Here is an 18,008-nt window from a genome sequence, read left to right as displayed (position 1 = left end):
ATCTGGCCAAATGGATCCAATCACAACATTTATTGCACCTTGACACTACCGAGTAGTCCTTAACAGCACCAGAACTGAACCCCACATACAGTCTTCCCGTCACAAGGATCTTTTTCCTTAAATCTGGCGAAGTTTCCAATACAGGATGGACAGTTTCTTTATCCTTCTGTCCTCCTTTGAAACGAAATTTAAATTCTTTCATAAACTGTTCTCTGGTATAAACCTCTGCAAAATTTTGACTGTAAATTGCCTCATAACGTCCTCATCCCTCCTGTATGATGGAACACCATACATTATTGACAATGGACGCCTTTTCCTAGGCGTTTCACAGTTATACTTACCTTTCATTACACCATTGTTCAAAATTTTCGCAGAGTCCTCAATTGTTGATAACTCTGAATGCATTTTTTGCCATTCTTATTTTATTAATGTTTACTTTTTCCTTTTTAGGATCCATTGTTTTAATAAATGTCTCTCTCACTTCCTTGATATAGTTTCCTTCTTTAGGCTTTATAAATAAGATCGTTATTGGTATCACTGGCGCTTCAGTGGATCCCTTTCCAGCAGTTGTACTAGCGACTGCAGAGTAACACTTTGGTCGAATTCTTTGCAATTCCTGCACCTGTCATTCGAACTAGGCTGTTGTTACCGCCCAGTTTACTAACTTCTCTCTTAGTGTCTTCAACTGTTGTGCGGTCACCTTCACATGACCAGCACTGATGGAGTCAATTAATTCCATGACCTCGAAATACTGCGCAGAGGCAATAAAACCGAGTTCCACTTCTTGTCTAGTCTGTGATGTTTGTTTGTTTTAATTAAAAGAAGAAGCTTCAGCTGTATTCATCTTGGTCCCACGAGCAGGAAGGGATAACGGTACGCCCAGGTCGTTGCCCGGCTTTGCCTGGGTTTACTGCAGGGGCGTCGGCCGCTGCCCCAGAGATGGCTGCTCGCGACTGACTTTGCCCCCTCAGCCAAGCATCCCGTCGGCGCATACAAGCCTTGAGATTGAGGGTGGGGGTTGTTTATAGAGGACCATCCTTGCAATCCGGGCGGTTAAGCCAAGATATCCATTCCTATAGGTCCACAAAGTTCGTCCGCGCGCCTCATGGCGGTCTCTTAAGTCCACTGCACATTTACGGAAACGGAGCTGGCAGCACCTTTCCAGCTCAGCGCCCCCCTGTCCTTTGGTTGCCCGAAGGCTTGACAGCTTCACCACGAGAAGGTGGACAGGGGCATTTGGAAAGCAGAGGCTATTGGAGAGGCTATTCGAAGAGTTCGTCCACACATGGAGAACCCTCTCCATCAGCATGACAGTGCCAGACCATACACAAGCGCAGCACCATCTCCAACAATCCGCCGCCTTGGGTTCACTGCCATCGATCATCCTCCATACAGTCCCAACTTGGCCCCACCTGATTTTCATCTGTTTCGATTGCTTGAAGAACATCTTCGAGGATTTATCTTTGATGGTGACAAAGTGGTGCAAGCAGAGGTGAGGTTACGGCACAGTGGGATAAACGTAGTGACAGCTTTGGCGATTGCTTTTGAAATAGTAAGCAGTTTACTTCCCTTTTCCCATCTGTCTAGATTTCATTTGACTAGCCCTTATAAATAACTTAATAAGTAATGAAATTAACTTCAAACACTAACTGCTGGACAACTCCTGCTACTGCACAGAATAATTTCTGAATGCGTAGCGCGCGCGCGCGCGCATGTGTGTGTGTGTGTGTGCGTGAGAGAGAGAGAGAGAGAGAGAGAGAGAGAGAGAAAGTGAGAGAGAGAGGGAGGAAGAGAGAGAGAGAGAGAGAGAGAATATGCATGTGAGAAAGACAGAGAGTCTGATAAAAGAGCATATACTACCGGAAAAAAAATTAGCACATCCTTTTACAGGTTTCCAGTTCACTCAAGACTTATTGTTGCAATAGAGCATAAGAAGCGCATGAAATGATTACATTCACAGTTCTGAGGCACCAGGTCTCGATCCATGCTGAAACACCCATGTTATTGTGTGGTGTAGCGTCCGTGGACGGCAATGCAGGCGCTGACATTGGCATCAAGTAGATAAAAAAAAGTGTGTGAAATCTTATGGGACTTAACAGCTAACGTCATCAGTCCCTAAGCTTACACACTACTTAACCTAAATTATCCTAAGGACAAACACACACACACCCATGCCCGAGGGAGGACTCGAACCTCCGCCGGGACCAGCCGCATCAAGTAGATCCTACAGACGGCGAATACTGTCCTGAGATCCATTATGCCACACCTGCTTAACCTGTTCACGTATTTCTATAGGAGTGGTTGATGGAAGAGTCGCACGTTTCACTTGTCGTCCCATCATATCCCACAAGTATTCGGTCGTACTCGATTGGAAACAAATCCGGAGATCGTGCTGGCAAGAGAAGCTGCTGCAAGTGTTGCAAAGCACGTTGAGTTTCACGGACAGTGTGGGGGCGAGCTCTGTCCTGGTCACGAGAACATTCTCACACCCGTAGACGTGCATCTGCTATCCCCCAGGTGGCATATGCCTTCATAGGATCCAGATCGACGTCATCTTTCCAGGTGTAATAATTTTTTCCGGCAATATATATAGAGAGACAACATAGCTAAGTATAAATTGCTGTATGTAAAAACGTAGATTAAGAGCATCATGTAAATGACTGAAACATTCCTTCTGTTCATTTCTCAGAGCTTCCGTAGCGTCGCACTAAATCCCAGTGACAGCTATGCCCTAAACCCAAAGCATACTTAGCAACGTGGGGCGATGTACTGTTCCACAGATATAATTGGAAACGTTTACTGGTGGACCTAGATTATTTAGCTGCACTCCTGTATTAACACTCATTCTAAATTCACCTGCATCTCTCTGATCCGCAAGACAAAGTTCAGTTTTTGATATCTCCAAACTCAATAATTAAAAGCCCTGTAGCTGTCTAACCACTTTCAGGAAAGATTACGTTACCGAACGTTGGACTGGATATGTTCATCACTAACAGTGCATTCACAGCCTCACCACAACAACACTGGAATACAGCTGTAAGTCAATAGGGAAAGACTCGCAACAAAAATCACTCAAATTTCTGCGGAAACAAATATAGGTTACTTGCTACTACTAATGTTCGGGAAGTCAGTCTTGTGAACTATAACACTACCGTCCAGCTACCTATTCGCCCCTCGATCTCACGTGAGGGCTCTGCATACCGAGATCGTACACGCTCACTGAATGACAAAACTCGCCTAGAACATCGGCACCTCCAGTCCAAATCAACGTCCGCGAATGGTAATGCACTTAGGGAGTCTCTCAGTTTCTCGTACTTCAAGAAATAACTCCGTTGATCGTGGAGGATCAGGACCACTCTTCCCGATTTCTTAACTTTTTTTTATTTTGAGTCATCAGTCATTTGACTAAATTCTTCTAATGTGCCAATGTCTTCATGTCACAGTACCTCTTGCACGCAATGTTCTCAATTACTTGTTGAATGTATTCCAATCTCTGTCTTTCTCTATAATTTTTTGCCCTCTACAGCTCATTATAGACCATCAAAATCATTCCCTGACGTCTTAACAGATGTCCTATCAATCTTGTCTCTTCCCCTTTTCAGTGTTTTCCTCATATTCTTTTCCACCCCAATTCTACAGAGAATCTCCACATTCCTTACCTTATTAGTCGACCTGATTTTCAACGTTCTTCTGTTGCACCACATTCCTCCAACTTAGATTCTGTCCTGTTCAGGTTACCTCATAGTCCATGATTTGCTACCACATAATGTTTGTGCTCCAAACGCAGATTTTCGGAAATGTTTTCCTCAAATTAAGATCTATGTCTGATACTAGTATACGTTTTTAGCCGAGAACTCGCTCTTTGCTTATGCTAGTCTGCTTTTTAGTCCTCCTTGCTTCGTCCGTCTTCCAAGGTAGCAGAACTCCTTAACTTCCTCTGCTTTGTGATCACTAATTTTGATTTTAAGCCTCTCGCTATTCTTATTTCTGCCATTTCTCATTACTTTCATCTTCCTTCGGTTTACTTTCAGTTAATATTCTGCACTCATATGATTGTGCGTTCCATTCAACATATTCCGTAATTCTGCTTTACCTTCAGAGAGGATGCTAGCGTTTTCATCAGCGAATCTTATCACTGATATCCTTTCACCTGGACTTTAAATCCCACCTTTCAGCCTTTCTTTTATTTCCTCCATTGTTTCTTCGATAGATGGATTGAATAGTAGAGGGTGAAAGACTACATCCCTGCCAAACTCTTTTTAATACAAGCACTTTGTTTTTGGTCTTCTAGTACTATTCTTCCCTCTTGGTTCTTGTGCATGTTACACATTACCCGTCTTTCCCTATACCTTACTCCTAATTCCCCAGAATTTCGAACGTCTTGCATCATTTTATAGCGTCGAACGCTTTTTCTAGGACGACGAATGCTACGAATTGTTCTTGATTTCTTTTCAGTCTTGCTTCCATTATCAACCGCAACGTGAGAACTGCCTCTCTGGTGCCTTTACCTTTCCTGAAGTAAAATTGATCGTCATCTAACACATCCTCAATTTTCTTTTCAATCAGTCCTTCTGTATATTAATCTTGTCAGCAACTTGAGTATATGAACTGTTAAGTTGATTGTGCAATAATTCTCTCACATATCTCCTCTTCCAGTCTTGGGAATTGGAGGATGACATTTTTCCGAAAAATCTGATGGTACCTTGCCTGTCTCAAAGATTCTATATACGAACACGAATAGTCGTTAGGCTGCCATTTCCGTCAAGAATTTGAGAAATTGCGATGGATTTCTTAAATACACTACGAAAATACCACTTCCACCCCACAGGGCACAACTTCTACACCCCAAGAGTGCCACAGCCGACTCTTGGGTTTCGCGAGCTCCATACAGCACCACGAAATTATTTAAGCTGTAGACCTTTTGGCCAAACAGAATCAAGTGTAGAGTGTAGTCATTTTCTTTAGCTATTTCATGCTCTCACTTAAATCACTTCTGTGAGGTGCTGGTTCCTGCGAGGACTTTACAAGTTTCTCTGCAATGGGTATTGGAGACCACCGGTCACCACGAGAAAATCACACGTCCTAGAGCCGGCCTCGCATATCCGAATTACTACCTATCTAGGGTGTTTAGGGAAACACCGGGCCCTTAGTTCCAGACTGGAGGAATCTTCTTTTCCTGTGAACACAATAACCGCAGAAACGAGTAAACGGGCTTGGTCTGGAAATGATGTGTTAGAATGTAGGAGCTATATCGTTTCCTGGCAGGCTGAGCCAAGTATGGGCGCTGTCGTTGTAACTGCTTATTTTGGTATGGTAACGGGCCTACTACCTTTCAGTGGCATGGATCAGCAAGTTTAATATACTTAGTGTTCTCTGTCTGTTAAATGTTAATGTTTATGTGCAAAACTAAATTTATATGTCAGTCCATAGTATTGAATCTGACTGCATTTATGAATGGAAACTGATTGCAAGGAAAGTTATTTATAGATTCTGTGACTTGCATAGAACACTGGTATTCTCTAATCGTTCTCTTCTTGGTCTGAGATGCTATGCAGCAACTGATGCAACAAAATTCTGTTCTTTGTTACCTTAATATGAGCTGAGCTGAGCTGCTGTGGACTGTGTCGCTCCTTTCTTGATGTAAAGTTGTACGCAAATGTCGTACTGAAATGTAAGAGCCCTACACTCATTTATTTTACCTTATGACTTACCATTTATTCCGTTTATTTACGTCGCCACTATTATTACCTGTTGCACCATACCGTTTTCTCTATGTTGCATTTGTTCGAATACCTTTTTTTTTTTTTTTTTAATTAAAACTGCGTGCCCGACCGAAACTCGAACTCGGGACCTTTGCCTTTCGCTCAGATGCTAGAGCACTTGCCCGCGAAAGGCAAAGGTCCCGAGTTCTAGTCTCGGTCGGGCACACAGTTTTAATCTGCCTGGAAGTTTCATATCAGCGCACACTCCGCTGCAGAGTGAAAATCTCATTCTGAAAACCTTTTTTTTTTTCAGTCTACAGCACTACCTTCTGTCCTCAGTGTCCTATCTCAAAACTGTTAATTATCTTATTATGTAATTGTATAATGTCTGTGTTGACAGATTACATGAGAAAGGAAAAAACAAAGTATGACGATCCACAGCTGCTCATTAAACATTTAGAAATCTGATTCGCAAACTGAGAACCTACATTGACTTCAGCTGTGCTATTTATCAATGAGGTATGAAAATTTGTGGGTGCCCGGGACTCGAACTCAGATTTCCCGCTTTACGCGGGTGGTCCCCTTAAACGCTTCGGCTATCCGAGCACGCGTTCCAATCAAGTACAAGTGTTCATATGTCACCGATGAGTAGTACAGCTGATAGGGTGCAAATCAAATTTCGAAATATTTAATGAGCAGCTGTGTATCGTCACTTAGTGTCTCCTTCTTCAGAAATGCATGGATGTCAGAAGGAACATCGTTTCACGTAATAATAATAATTATGTCGTGTGACTAGGGTTTCCCGTCAGGTAGATCGTTCGCCGGGTACAAGTTTTTCGAGTTGACGCCACTTCGGCGGCTTGCGCGTCGATGGGGATGAAATGATAATGAATAGGAAAACAAACACCCAATCCCTGAGGAGAGAAAATCTCCGATCCAGACGGGAATCGAAGCCGGGCCCTTAGGATTGACATTCTGTCGCGCTGACCACTCAGCTACCGGGGAGGACATTCTTTCATGTGAATTGTTAACACAGGCCTTGTACAATCACCTAATAAATATTACATGCCTTAATGGATTAAAAGGACGGTCACGCAGAATGCCGCCATCTAGCGGGAATCACATAGTGTTTGTACCAGTCTTATGAGATGTGGATAAGTGTGACATATGGAAGATTGGATGGGTCCTGGAAGTTAGCTCGGATAGCCGAAGCGGTTAGGACGACCACTCACAGGTTTTCATATGTCACCGATAAACAGTACGGCTAGAGTCAATTTAGATTCGTAGTCTGCGAATCAAATTTCTCCCTATTCCTTCACATAATTCGACATCATTCGCCACTGTTTACCCAAGATATGCAGGCCCAACTTTCTCTCGTTCCGAAACCTCCTCCACCGCCGGTCTTTGGTCACAACTGCCTGCAGGTGCCTATGCCTGTTCCGCTGGCAGTAGCGTTTTTATATCACTTGTGACGATTCGCAAGTATTACAAGGTACGTCTTCACATGATTTAACGATGAATGCAATACGATTTCTGTAATTTCGTTTTCTGAGTGGAGCTATTTTCTAATCAAACTGCTACGCAGTCTGGGGTTTGAGTTCAGAATTAATTTATCTGTTGTATTACATATTTCACGTTTGAATGTTTGCAGTGAATAAAATTTAGTGTGGCATTGGAGGTTACCGCAGATATGGTCATCTTACATGTGCTCAGCAAACTGCTATGGTTCTCATTATGAAAATCTTTATACACTGCCGCAGCACGACGTGGCATGGATTAGAATAATGTCTGAAGTAGTGGTGGAGGGGGTGGAGATCTCTTCTGAACAGCGCGTTGTATGGAATCACAGATATGCTCAATAATGTTGAGGTATGGGAATTTGGTGGCCGGCGGATGTGCTTAAACTCAGAAGAGTGTTCCTGGAGTATCAGGTAGGATGCTCACGTACGCATCACGTGGCAGAGTCGTATCTAGACGTATCAGGAGTCCCACATTACTCCAACTGCAACCCCCCTCCCCGTCCCCCCTCCGCGAGATTGAACAGTCCCCTGCTAACATGTAAGGTCCACGGCGGATTCATGAAGTTGTCTCCATACCCGTACACGTACATTAGCTCGATACAATTTCAAACGAGACTCGTCCGACCAGGCAACATCTTTGCAGACATAAACAGTCCAATATCGGTGTTGATGGGCGCAGGCGATCGTAAACCTTTGTGTCGTGCGGTCACCAAGGGTACACCAGTGGGCCTTCGGCTCCGAAAACCCATATCGTTGATGTTTCGTTGAATGTTTCGCACGCTGACACTTGTTGATGGTCCAGCATTGAAATCTGCAACAATTTGCGGAAGGGTTGCACTTCTGTCGCGTTGAACGATTCTCTTCAGTCGTCGTTGGTCCCGTTGTTGCAGGATCTTTTACCGGCAGCAGCGGTGTCGGAGATTTGACGTTTAACGGATTCCTCATATCCACGTTACACTCGTGAAATGCTCATACGGGAAAATCCCCACTTCGTTGCTGCCTCGGATATGCTGTGTCCGTTCGCTCGTGCGCCGACTGTAAAACTATGTTCAAACCCACTTAAATCTTGATAACCTTCCATTGTAGCAGCAGTAACCGATGTAACAACTGCGCCAGACACTTGTTGTCTTACATACCGACCGCAGTGCCGTATTTACGAGGGAAATCCCAGAAGTAAGGTTTCGTATTTTTTTTATAAGTGCATAGGCCAGTTTATTTCTACAATGGTTTACATCACTTTACAGCTTGAACATTTAGCTATTTTTCGACATAATCACCATTTCTGTCGATGCATTTTTGTAGAAACTGTGAATGTTTCTGTATGCTCATGCTGTTCAGAAAGTTATGAACCTCTTCTTTCACCTCGTCTTCGATGCTGAATCACTGGGACCACAATTAAGCTGACAGGCACTGAGAGACTCTGCAAAACTCAAACGGGCAATTCAGAACCGGAGAAGAGGAATTGTGAGCAAGAGCGTACACATGCTCCATGACAAAGCTCGCCCACACATCACTCGGCAAACCGTTGCTCTCCTGCAACACTTTCAGTGGAACATAATCACCCACCCACCCTATAATCCTGACCTGGTGCCCAGTGACTATCACCAGTTCCCTAGGTTAAAAGAACATTTGGACGGAAAGCGATTCAGCTCCGACGACGAGGTGAAAGAAGAGGTTCATAACTTTCTGGACAGTATGGCGGCGAGCTGGTATGACAAGGGCAAACAAAAACTGCCACAGCGTCTACTTAAATGCATCGATAGAAATGGTGATTATGTCGAAAAATAAAATGGGTTCAAATGGCTCTGAGCACTATGGAACTTAACTTCTTCATGAGTCCCCTAGAGCTTAGAATTACTTAAACCTAACTAACCTAAGGACATCACACACATCCATGGCCGAGGCAGGATTCGAACCTGCGACCGTAGCAGTTGTGCCGTTCCAGACTGCAGCGCGTAGAACCGCTCGACCACCTCGGCCGGCCTGTCGAAAAATAGCTAAATGTTCAAGCTGTAAAGTGATGTAAACCGTTGTACACTCCTGGAAATTGAAATACACCGTGAATTCATTGTCCCAGGAAGGGGAAACTTTATTGACACATTCCTGGGGTCAGATACATCACATGATCACACTGACAGAACCACAGGCACATAGACACAGGCAACAGAGCATCCACAATGTCGGCACTAGTACAGTGTATTTCCACCTTTCGCAGCAATGCAGGCTGCTATTCTCCCATGGGGACGATCGTAGAGATGCTGGATGTAGTCCTGTGGAGCGGCTTGCCATGCCATTTCCACCTGGCGCCTCAGTTGGACCAGCGTTCGTGCTGGACGTGCAGACCGCGTGAGACGACGCTTCATCCAGTCCCAAAAATGCTCAATGGGGGACAGATCCAGAGATCTTGCTGGCCAGGGTAGTTGATTTACACATTCTAGAGCACGTTGGGTGGCACGGGATACATGCGGACGTGCATTGTCCTGTTGGAACAGCAAGTTCCCTTGCCGGTCTAGGAATGGTAGAACGATGGGTTCGATGACGGTTTGGATGTACCGTGCACTATTCAGTGTCCCCTCGACGATCACCAGAGGTGTACGGCCAGTGTAGGAGATCGCTCCCCACACCATGATGCTGGGTGTTGGCCCTGTGTGCTTCGGTCGTATGCAGTCCTGATTGTGACGCTCACCTGCACGGCGCCAAACACGCATACGACCATCATTGGCACCAAGGCAGAAGCGACTCTCATCGCTGAAGACGACACGTCTCCATTCGTCCCTCCATTCACGCCTGTCGCGACACCACTGGAGGCGGGCTGCACGATGTTGGGGCGTGAGCGGAAGACGGCCTAACGGTGTGCGGGACCGTAGCCCAGCTTCATGGAGACGGTTGCGAATGGTCCTCGCCGATACCTCAGGTGCAACAGTGTCCCTAATTTGCTGGGAAGTGGCAGTGCGGTCCCCTACGGCACTGCGTAGGATCCTACGGTCTTGGCGTGCATCCGTGCGTCGCTGCGGTCCGGTCCCAGGTCGACGGGCACGTGCACCTTCCGCCGACCACTGGCGACAACATCGATGTACTGTGGGGACCTCACGCCCCACGTGTTGAGCAATTCGGCGGTACGTCCACCCGGTCTCCCGCATGCCCACTATATGCCCTCGCTCAAAGTCCGTCAACTGCACATACGGGTCACGTCCACGCTGTCGCGGCATGCTACCAGTGTTAAAGACTGCGATGGAACTCCGTATGCCACGGCAAACTGGCTGACACTGACGGCGGCGGTGCACAAATGCTGCGCAGCTAGCGCCATTCGACGGCCAACACCCCGGTTCCTGGTGTGTCCGCTGTGCCGTGCGTGTGATCAGTGCTTGTACAGCTCTCTCGCTGTGCCCGGAGCAAGTATGGTGGGTCTGACACACCGGTGTCAATGTGTTCTTTTTTCCATTTCCAGGAGTGTAGAAATAAGCAAGTCTATGTACTCATAAAAAATAGGAGACCTTACGTTTGGGATTACCCTCGTACATACCTCTGTATTTGAATACGCATGGCTATACCAGTTTCCTCGACGCTTCAGTGTAATTGTAAATTATTATTGACTCTCTCGACATCGTAGTGAGAGGTGGCAGTCTTAATTAACGGAAGATGCAAATAACTTAAACTAAAGTAAAGTACAGTCCACTGTGCCGTGGAGAAAGGTATTGGCGACGTACAGAGGTGGCTGGCGCCTTCCGCAGCGGGCGGTGATCTCGTTGCACGTGGGCCAGGCGGGCGTGCAGGTGATGAACGCGGTGTGGGAGCTGTTCTGCCTGGAGCACGGCGTGCTGCCCAACGGCAGCCTCACGCGCTGCTGCTACGGCGTCGACGACTACAACGCGTTCTTCGGCGAGGGCCTCGGCGGCAAGTGCGTGCCCCGGCTCGTCGCCGTCGACCTCGAGCCCACCGTTATCGGTACGTCCACGTCCGGATACATTGCCTTCGCGTCGACATGTCGTCGGCATAAGATATTAATAACAGTTGCTCCTAATGCCGCGTGCCTGTGTTTGCATCACACGCAACAAGATGCACCGGTCCAGCAGCACACTTTCTTCAGCCGTCGACTATGGCCAGCGGTTCTAGGCTCCTCAGTAAGGAACTACGCGCCTGCTACGGTCGCAGGTTCGAATCCTGCCTCGGCCATGGATGTGTGTGATGTCCTTAGGTTAGTTACGTTTAATTAGTTCTAAGTTCTAGGGGACTGATGACCTCAGATGTTAAGTCCCATAGTGCTTAGAGTCGTTTGAACCGTTTGAACACTTTCTTCTCGACATAGACGCTTGCGTGATTCTGTTCGCACCTACATACAACGACGCACGCTGTTCCACTGATAAAGATGTACGCTTTGTTAACATCAGTTGTCGCAGCAACTGGTATATTTTGAGACAGAACGAATTCGTAGAAAGTAGCCCAAGTACTAGGCTAATTAATGTAATGGGCAATCAAAAAGTTTCCGTTGGCAGGCCGTACAGTCCGGAATCGGTAACCAGTAAGGCAAAATTGCCGTGAGCATTGAGGCAATCACTCCACCGACGCACCTGTTTGGTAAAACATAGTGTCCAGCTGTGTGAAGACGTCATTAACTGCCTGCTGTACATCCTTGTCCAACAGGAATCGTCCACCCTTAAAGGCCTTTTTTAAGGGCCCGAGGGCATGATAAACACCTACATCTACACCTACATCTACTTCATTACTCTCCTATTGCCTCGCGATGACTGGGTGTTGTGTGACGCCTTTAGGTTAGTTAGGTTTAAGTAGTTCTAAGTTCTAGGGGACTGATGACCATAGCTGTTAACTCCCATAGTGGTCAGAGCCATTTGAGCCATTTTTACTCTCCTGTTCACAATAAAGTGGCTGGCAGAGGGTTCCATGTACCACCTTCATGCTGTCTCTCTACCGTTCCACTCTCGAACGGCACGTGGGAAAAACGCGCACTTAAATTTTCCCGTGCGAGCCCTGATTTCTCTTATTTTATCGTGATGATTTCTCCCTATGTAGGTGGGTGTCAACAGAACGTTTTCGCAATCGGAGGAGAAAACTGGTGATTGAAATTTCATGAGAATATCCCGTCGCAACGAAAAACGCCTTTGTTTTAATGATTGCCACTCGAATTCACGTATAATGTTGTGACACTATCTCCCCTATTTCGCCATAATACAAAACGAGCTGCCCTCATTTGTACTTTTTCGATACCATCTGTCAGTCGCACTCCCACCTGATGCGGATCCCACACCGCACAGCAGTACTCCAGAATAGGGCGGACAAGCGTAGTGTAAGCAGTCTCTTTGGGTAGACCTGTTGTACCTTCTAAGTGTTCTGCCAATGAATCGCAGTTTTTGGATTCCTCTACCCACAATATTATCTATGTGATCATTTCAATTTAGAGTATTTGTAATTGCAATCTCCCTAAGTATATAGTTGAATTTACAGCCCTCAGATTTGTGTGACTCATCGTGTAATCGAAGTTTAGTACTTATCTGAATAACTTCGCACTTTTCTTTATTCAGGGTCAATTGTCACTTTTCGCACCATACAGATATCTTATCTAAATCATTTTGCAAGCCGGTTTGATCATCTGATGACTTTACAAGACTGTAAATGACAGCATCATCTGTAAACAATCTAAGACGGCTATTTAGATTGTCTCCTATGTCGTTAATATAGATAGGGAACAGTAGAGGGCCTATAACACTTCCTTGGGGAACGCCGGATATTACTTCTGTTTTACTCGATGACTTTCCGTCTATTACTACGAACTGTGTGACCTTTCTGACAGGAAAACACGAATCCTGTCGCACAACTGAGGCGATACTCCGTAGGCACGCAGCTTGATTAGAAGACGCTTGTGAGGAACGGTGTCGAAAGCCTTCTGGAAATCTAAAAATCTAAAACCTGGGGAGAGAGAATTACTGTGGGGCGTGTACTCGAGTGTCCCTCACTTGAGTTCGCGTTACTTCTGCATCGCGACATTTGCGGTATGGGGACGGGCGTTATCATGAAGCAGCTGCACCCCTTGCAGCAGTTTTCCCGTGTTTCGACAGACATGCTGCCCCATCAACATTCTTCATTCTCTGGTGGATGTCTACCGGCGTCTGTCCTTCGGCAGCTAAGAAAAGAATAACAGCACTTTCGTCCCTTTTGTTCACATAGGTAGTAACGTCACCATAGTTCACGTTTTCGCATATATCGCACGCACGTCGGAAAGACACGAACGCCATACTAATCCCTTGCCTAGATGTCGGTGCTTGTATGCAGAGTCATGTTGCGTTGCACGTATGCTGTAGCAACGGAAGCGTTTCGATCGTCACTTATACCTTTTCTGCGACTTTGGAAGAAGAGATAAGGATGGAGTGTCATAGGACCGTTGCTATTCACAATATACATAAATGACCTGGTGGATGACATCGGAAGTTCACTGAGGCTTTTTGCAGACGATGCTGTGGTGTATCGAGAGGTTGCAACAATGGAAAATTGTACTGAAATGCAGGAGGATCTGCAGCGAATTGACGCATGGTGCACGGAATGGCAATTGAATTTCAATGTAGACAAGTGTAATGTGATGCGAATACATAGAAAGATAGGTCCCTTATCATTTAGCTACAAAATAGCAGGTCAGCAACTGGAAGCAGTTAATTCCATAAATTATCTGGGAGTACTCACTAGGAGTGATTTAAAATGGAATGATCATATAAAGTTGATCGTCGGTAAAGCAGATGCCAGACTGAGATTCATTGGAAGAATCCTAAGGAAATGCAATCCGACAACAAAGGAAGTAGGTTACAGTACGCTTGTTCGCCCAATGCTTGAATACTGCTCAGCAGTGTGGGATCCGCACCAGGTAGGGTTGATAGAAAAGATAGAGAAGATCCAACGGAGAGCAGCGCGCTTCGTTACAGGATCATTTAGTAATTGCGAAAGCGTTACGGAGATGATAGATAAACTCCAGTGGAAGACTCTGCAGGAGAGACGCTCAGTAGCTCGGTACGGGTTTTTGTTAAAGTTTCGAGAACATACCTTCACCGAAGAGTCAAGCAGTATATTGCTCCCTCCTATGTATATCTTGCAAAGAGACCATGAGGATAAAATCAGAGAGATTAGAGCCCACACAGAAGCATACCGACAATCCTTCTTTCCACGTACAATACGAGACTGGAATAGAAGGGAGAACCGATAGAGGTACTCAGGGTACCCTCCGCCACACACCGTCAGGTGGCTTGCGGAGTATGGATGTAGATGTAGATGTAGATGGAAATGAATATTATCTTTAATTATTGTACTCGTGATTTCGAAGCAATACTCCACCCTGACGGGTTACTGATAGCTAAGGAAAACACAAAATAGGATACATTGCAGCAGTGGCAATACGGTTTGCCGTGACACTTCGACTTCCTCAGGTTACCTTCCATTGGGAAGGTGCACTAAATGGAAAAGACCGTATGGCATCGTTAGTCGGGAGGCCCCTATTCGGGGAAGTTCGGCCGCCAAGTGCGAATCTTATTTCATTCGACGCCACATTGTGCGACTTGCGCGCCGGTGATAAGGATGAAATTACGATGAGGGCAACACAACACCCAGTCGCCGAGCGGAGAAAATCTCCAACCTAGCCGGGCCCGCTTGCATGGGAGGCGAGCACGGTACCAGACATCTAAGCAGGCGGTCAGGAAGGTGCACTCAGCGACTGTGATATGATTTATAAATTATAGAGCGCAGCAATCAGTCGTCCTTTTTTGCAGATTTTATTTTGCAAATCCAGACTTCGGCTAGTGCCTATCCATTGGAACTGTGACTGACGCCCGAACAACATTGACCTGTCATGCATTGAGACTAGAAAATAGTGCACTGATAATGGCTAGGCACTAGCCGAAAGCTGGATTTGCCAAATGAAACCTACAAAACAAGGACGACTGATTGCTGCGCTCATTAATTTTTAAATTTATAAATAATACTTCGACTTCTTATTACTGTGGACAATTACCTCTGTTCCAAACTCCAGTTCAAGGTATCTATTGGACAGAAACCTAACGTCGTCCCATAATATTTCAAGGCTCTTGTGAAATCCCTAAAAAACTGCACTCCGTTGATGACCACTTAAAGTTTTATCTTCGTAGGCTCCCATGGCCAATTTCAATTTTAATAAAATCAATTTGAGTATTAGGCCGCATCATTGTGAGATATTTATTTAAATGCTGGCGTTTCGATCGACTTTGTGGTGGACCTTTTCAGCACTTGGAGAGGACAGCTGCAATGTCGGTCAAAACGTCGACATTTCAGTTGTTTTAGTGTTTCATAATGAGGTTCTAATGCCCAAAAGAATTTTATTCAAATTCACCTTTAACGCTTCTTTTTCTGAAAAACGAAATACTTACTCTTCAACGATGTGAAAATTGTGTTTATTTCTGAACACACAACACTGTAGGAAAGGAAGCGCTGTGTGTGTGTGTGTGTGTGTGTGTGTGTGTGTGTGTGTGTGTGTGTCGATGAGGGACGTTCTTCCTTAGTCAAAAGCATTTAATTAGATTTTTTGTTCACCTTCGGCTCCACACTCTTCAAGAGTGTTTTGGACGTCGCGCGAGATTCAGAAGTAAGATGGAATTTTCCTCACTGTCATGCGGCTATGAACGGCAAATATACAGTTTTGCAGTACCCACACAACACTGAAAGCAGCCATTTCAATATTATAAGCACTATTTATGTGTTTTTATAGTTGCTTTCGTCGATACAAACTATTCGTGAATCAAGGCGACTCGTAAAGGTACCAGGCGACGTCGGTACATGAACGGCTCAAGAATCACACCTTTTCTTCAACATGTAATCGTCAGAAACGCGGATGACGTCTTTGTCTTCGTAATCCGCTTAATTAACCAGCCATGAACAAGAAAGTGCACGCTATTACTCTTCAAATTCCCTGTGCTCTTCCTAAGACCAGTCAGGTAACGCAGAGACAAATTTTATGCATCCGGAAAACTGAAGCTTTCAGTAGTGAGACTTAGTAAAGAAATACACCAACAGAGCAGAGGCGCGGACAGGTGCACGACTGTTACACGTGTCTCCGTCGGTCAGTGGGAGACTTCTGCTCCTAAGTGCGGTGGCCCGAGAGCTCAAACCAGGGGCATGCGTTTTGTACACGCGCTCTTGCCTCTTCTTGCAACAGTCGCTTGTACGTAGTGCACAAGGAAGTTGCACAGGTGGAAATTCATTCTCATCCTGAATGTAGTTCACAGTCTAAATCAGAAATTTTTGTAAGCAATCGGCACCTTTAAATTCTTTCTTGATGGTGACAGTAAATTCAAATGATTGGCCACTAAATTTAGATAATTAGCAGCTGAAAAGACAGAGACAAAAATTACACCATCAGTAGTATATCCATTACACTTACTGCTATTTACACTGCCACTGCATACTCCATCAGACAGTGTTTTGCCAAATCATCTGTGTGAGAGATCTCAGAAATAATTAAATCACCAAAAAGCAGTAGCTCTTTTGCCTGTGGTCATGTATCATCCAAATACTGTACCGAGTTACTGCGGTGAGTTTAGCAAGTGTATGTCCTGAAAGACTGAGCTATGCGGTACTAATTACGCATTTATGGAAACGGAAATAAACGATTTTACTCTAACCTCAGACCTACCTCCGTACTTCTCGTGTTATCAAAACATTTTTTAAACGGTAGCTTACAAAAAAATACTGAACCTTTCTGAGGTTACTCGCGCAGTTGGCTATCGTAAAGGCTTTTGTATTGTGAAATCAATATATGGTCTCAATAACTTGGTTTTGGTTCTGTTAAACAATTAAAAAATAATGTTGGCGATTTCAGTAGTATTACGAATACCTCCGGTTGTATACGAGATAAATTCTACTCCGGAAACTAAAATGATATGCAGTTAAAGGCATCGATGCAGTCACTTCTTAACAATAGGAAGTATAAGAACTCAATAACAAGTGACACGACAGGAATAAGGCTAAATTTTTAACGGGGAAAGATTAAATATGGTGTCCCAGAAAGTTCGGTGCTTGTTGTTGTTGTGGTCTTCAGTCCCGAGACTGGTTTGTTGCAGCTCTCCATGCTACTCTATCCTGTGCAAGCTTCTTCATCTCACAGTACCTACTGCAGCCTGCATGCTTCTGAATCTGCTTAGTGTATTCATCTCTTGGTCTCCCTCTATGATTATTACCCTCCACGCTGCGCTCCAATACTAAATTGGTGATATCTTGATGCCTCAGAACATGTCCTACCAACCGATCCCTTCTTCTAGTCAAGTTGTGAGACAAACTTCTCTTCTCCCGAATCCTATTCAATACTTCCTCACTAGTTATGTGATCTACCCATCTAATCTTCAGCATTCTTCTGCAGCACCACATTTCGAAGGCTTCTGTTCTCTTCTTGTCCAAACTATTTATCGTCCATACTCCATACAAATACTTTCAGAAATGACTTCCTGACACATAAATCTATACTCGATGTTAACAAATTTCTCTTCTTCAGAAACGCTTTCCTTGCCATTGCCAGTCTACATTTTATATCCGCTCTACTTCGGCCATCATCAGTTATTTTGCTCCCCAAATAGCAAAACTCGTTTACTACTTCAAGTGTCTCATTTCCTAATCTAATTCCCTCAGCATCACTCGACTTAATTCGACTACATTCCATTATTCTCGTTTTGCTCTTGTTGATGTTCATCTAATATCCTCCTTTCAAGACACTGTCCATTCCGTTCAACTGCTCTTCCAAGTCCTTTGCTGTCTCTGACAGAATTAC

General features: G+C 45.0%; 1 protein-coding gene across 1 annotated transcript in view; it reads left to right on the top strand.

Moving 5' to 3' along the window:
• LOC126359518 (tubulin alpha chain-like) overlaps nucleotides 1–18,008 on the top strand; it is a 74,437-nt gene that overhangs the window by 6,775 nt on the left and 49,654 nt on the right. Inside the window, exon 3 of the mRNA XM_050007637.1 lies at nucleotides 10,954–11,167. Coding sequence (XP_049863594.1) covers nucleotides 10,954–11,167 — 214 coding nt within the window. The remainder of the gene's footprint in view (nucleotides 1–10,953; nucleotides 11,168–18,008) is intronic.

This window comes from Schistocerca gregaria, chromosome 1 (genome assembly GCF_023897955.1).
Source record: "Schistocerca gregaria isolate iqSchGreg1 chromosome 1, iqSchGreg1.2, whole genome shotgun sequence".
Taxonomy (NCBI): Eukaryota; Metazoa; Arthropoda; class Insecta; order Orthoptera; family Acrididae; genus Schistocerca; species Schistocerca gregaria.
The sequence above is the reverse complement of the archived record's forward strand: the minus strand, read 5'-3'. Positions and strand labels throughout refer to the sequence as shown.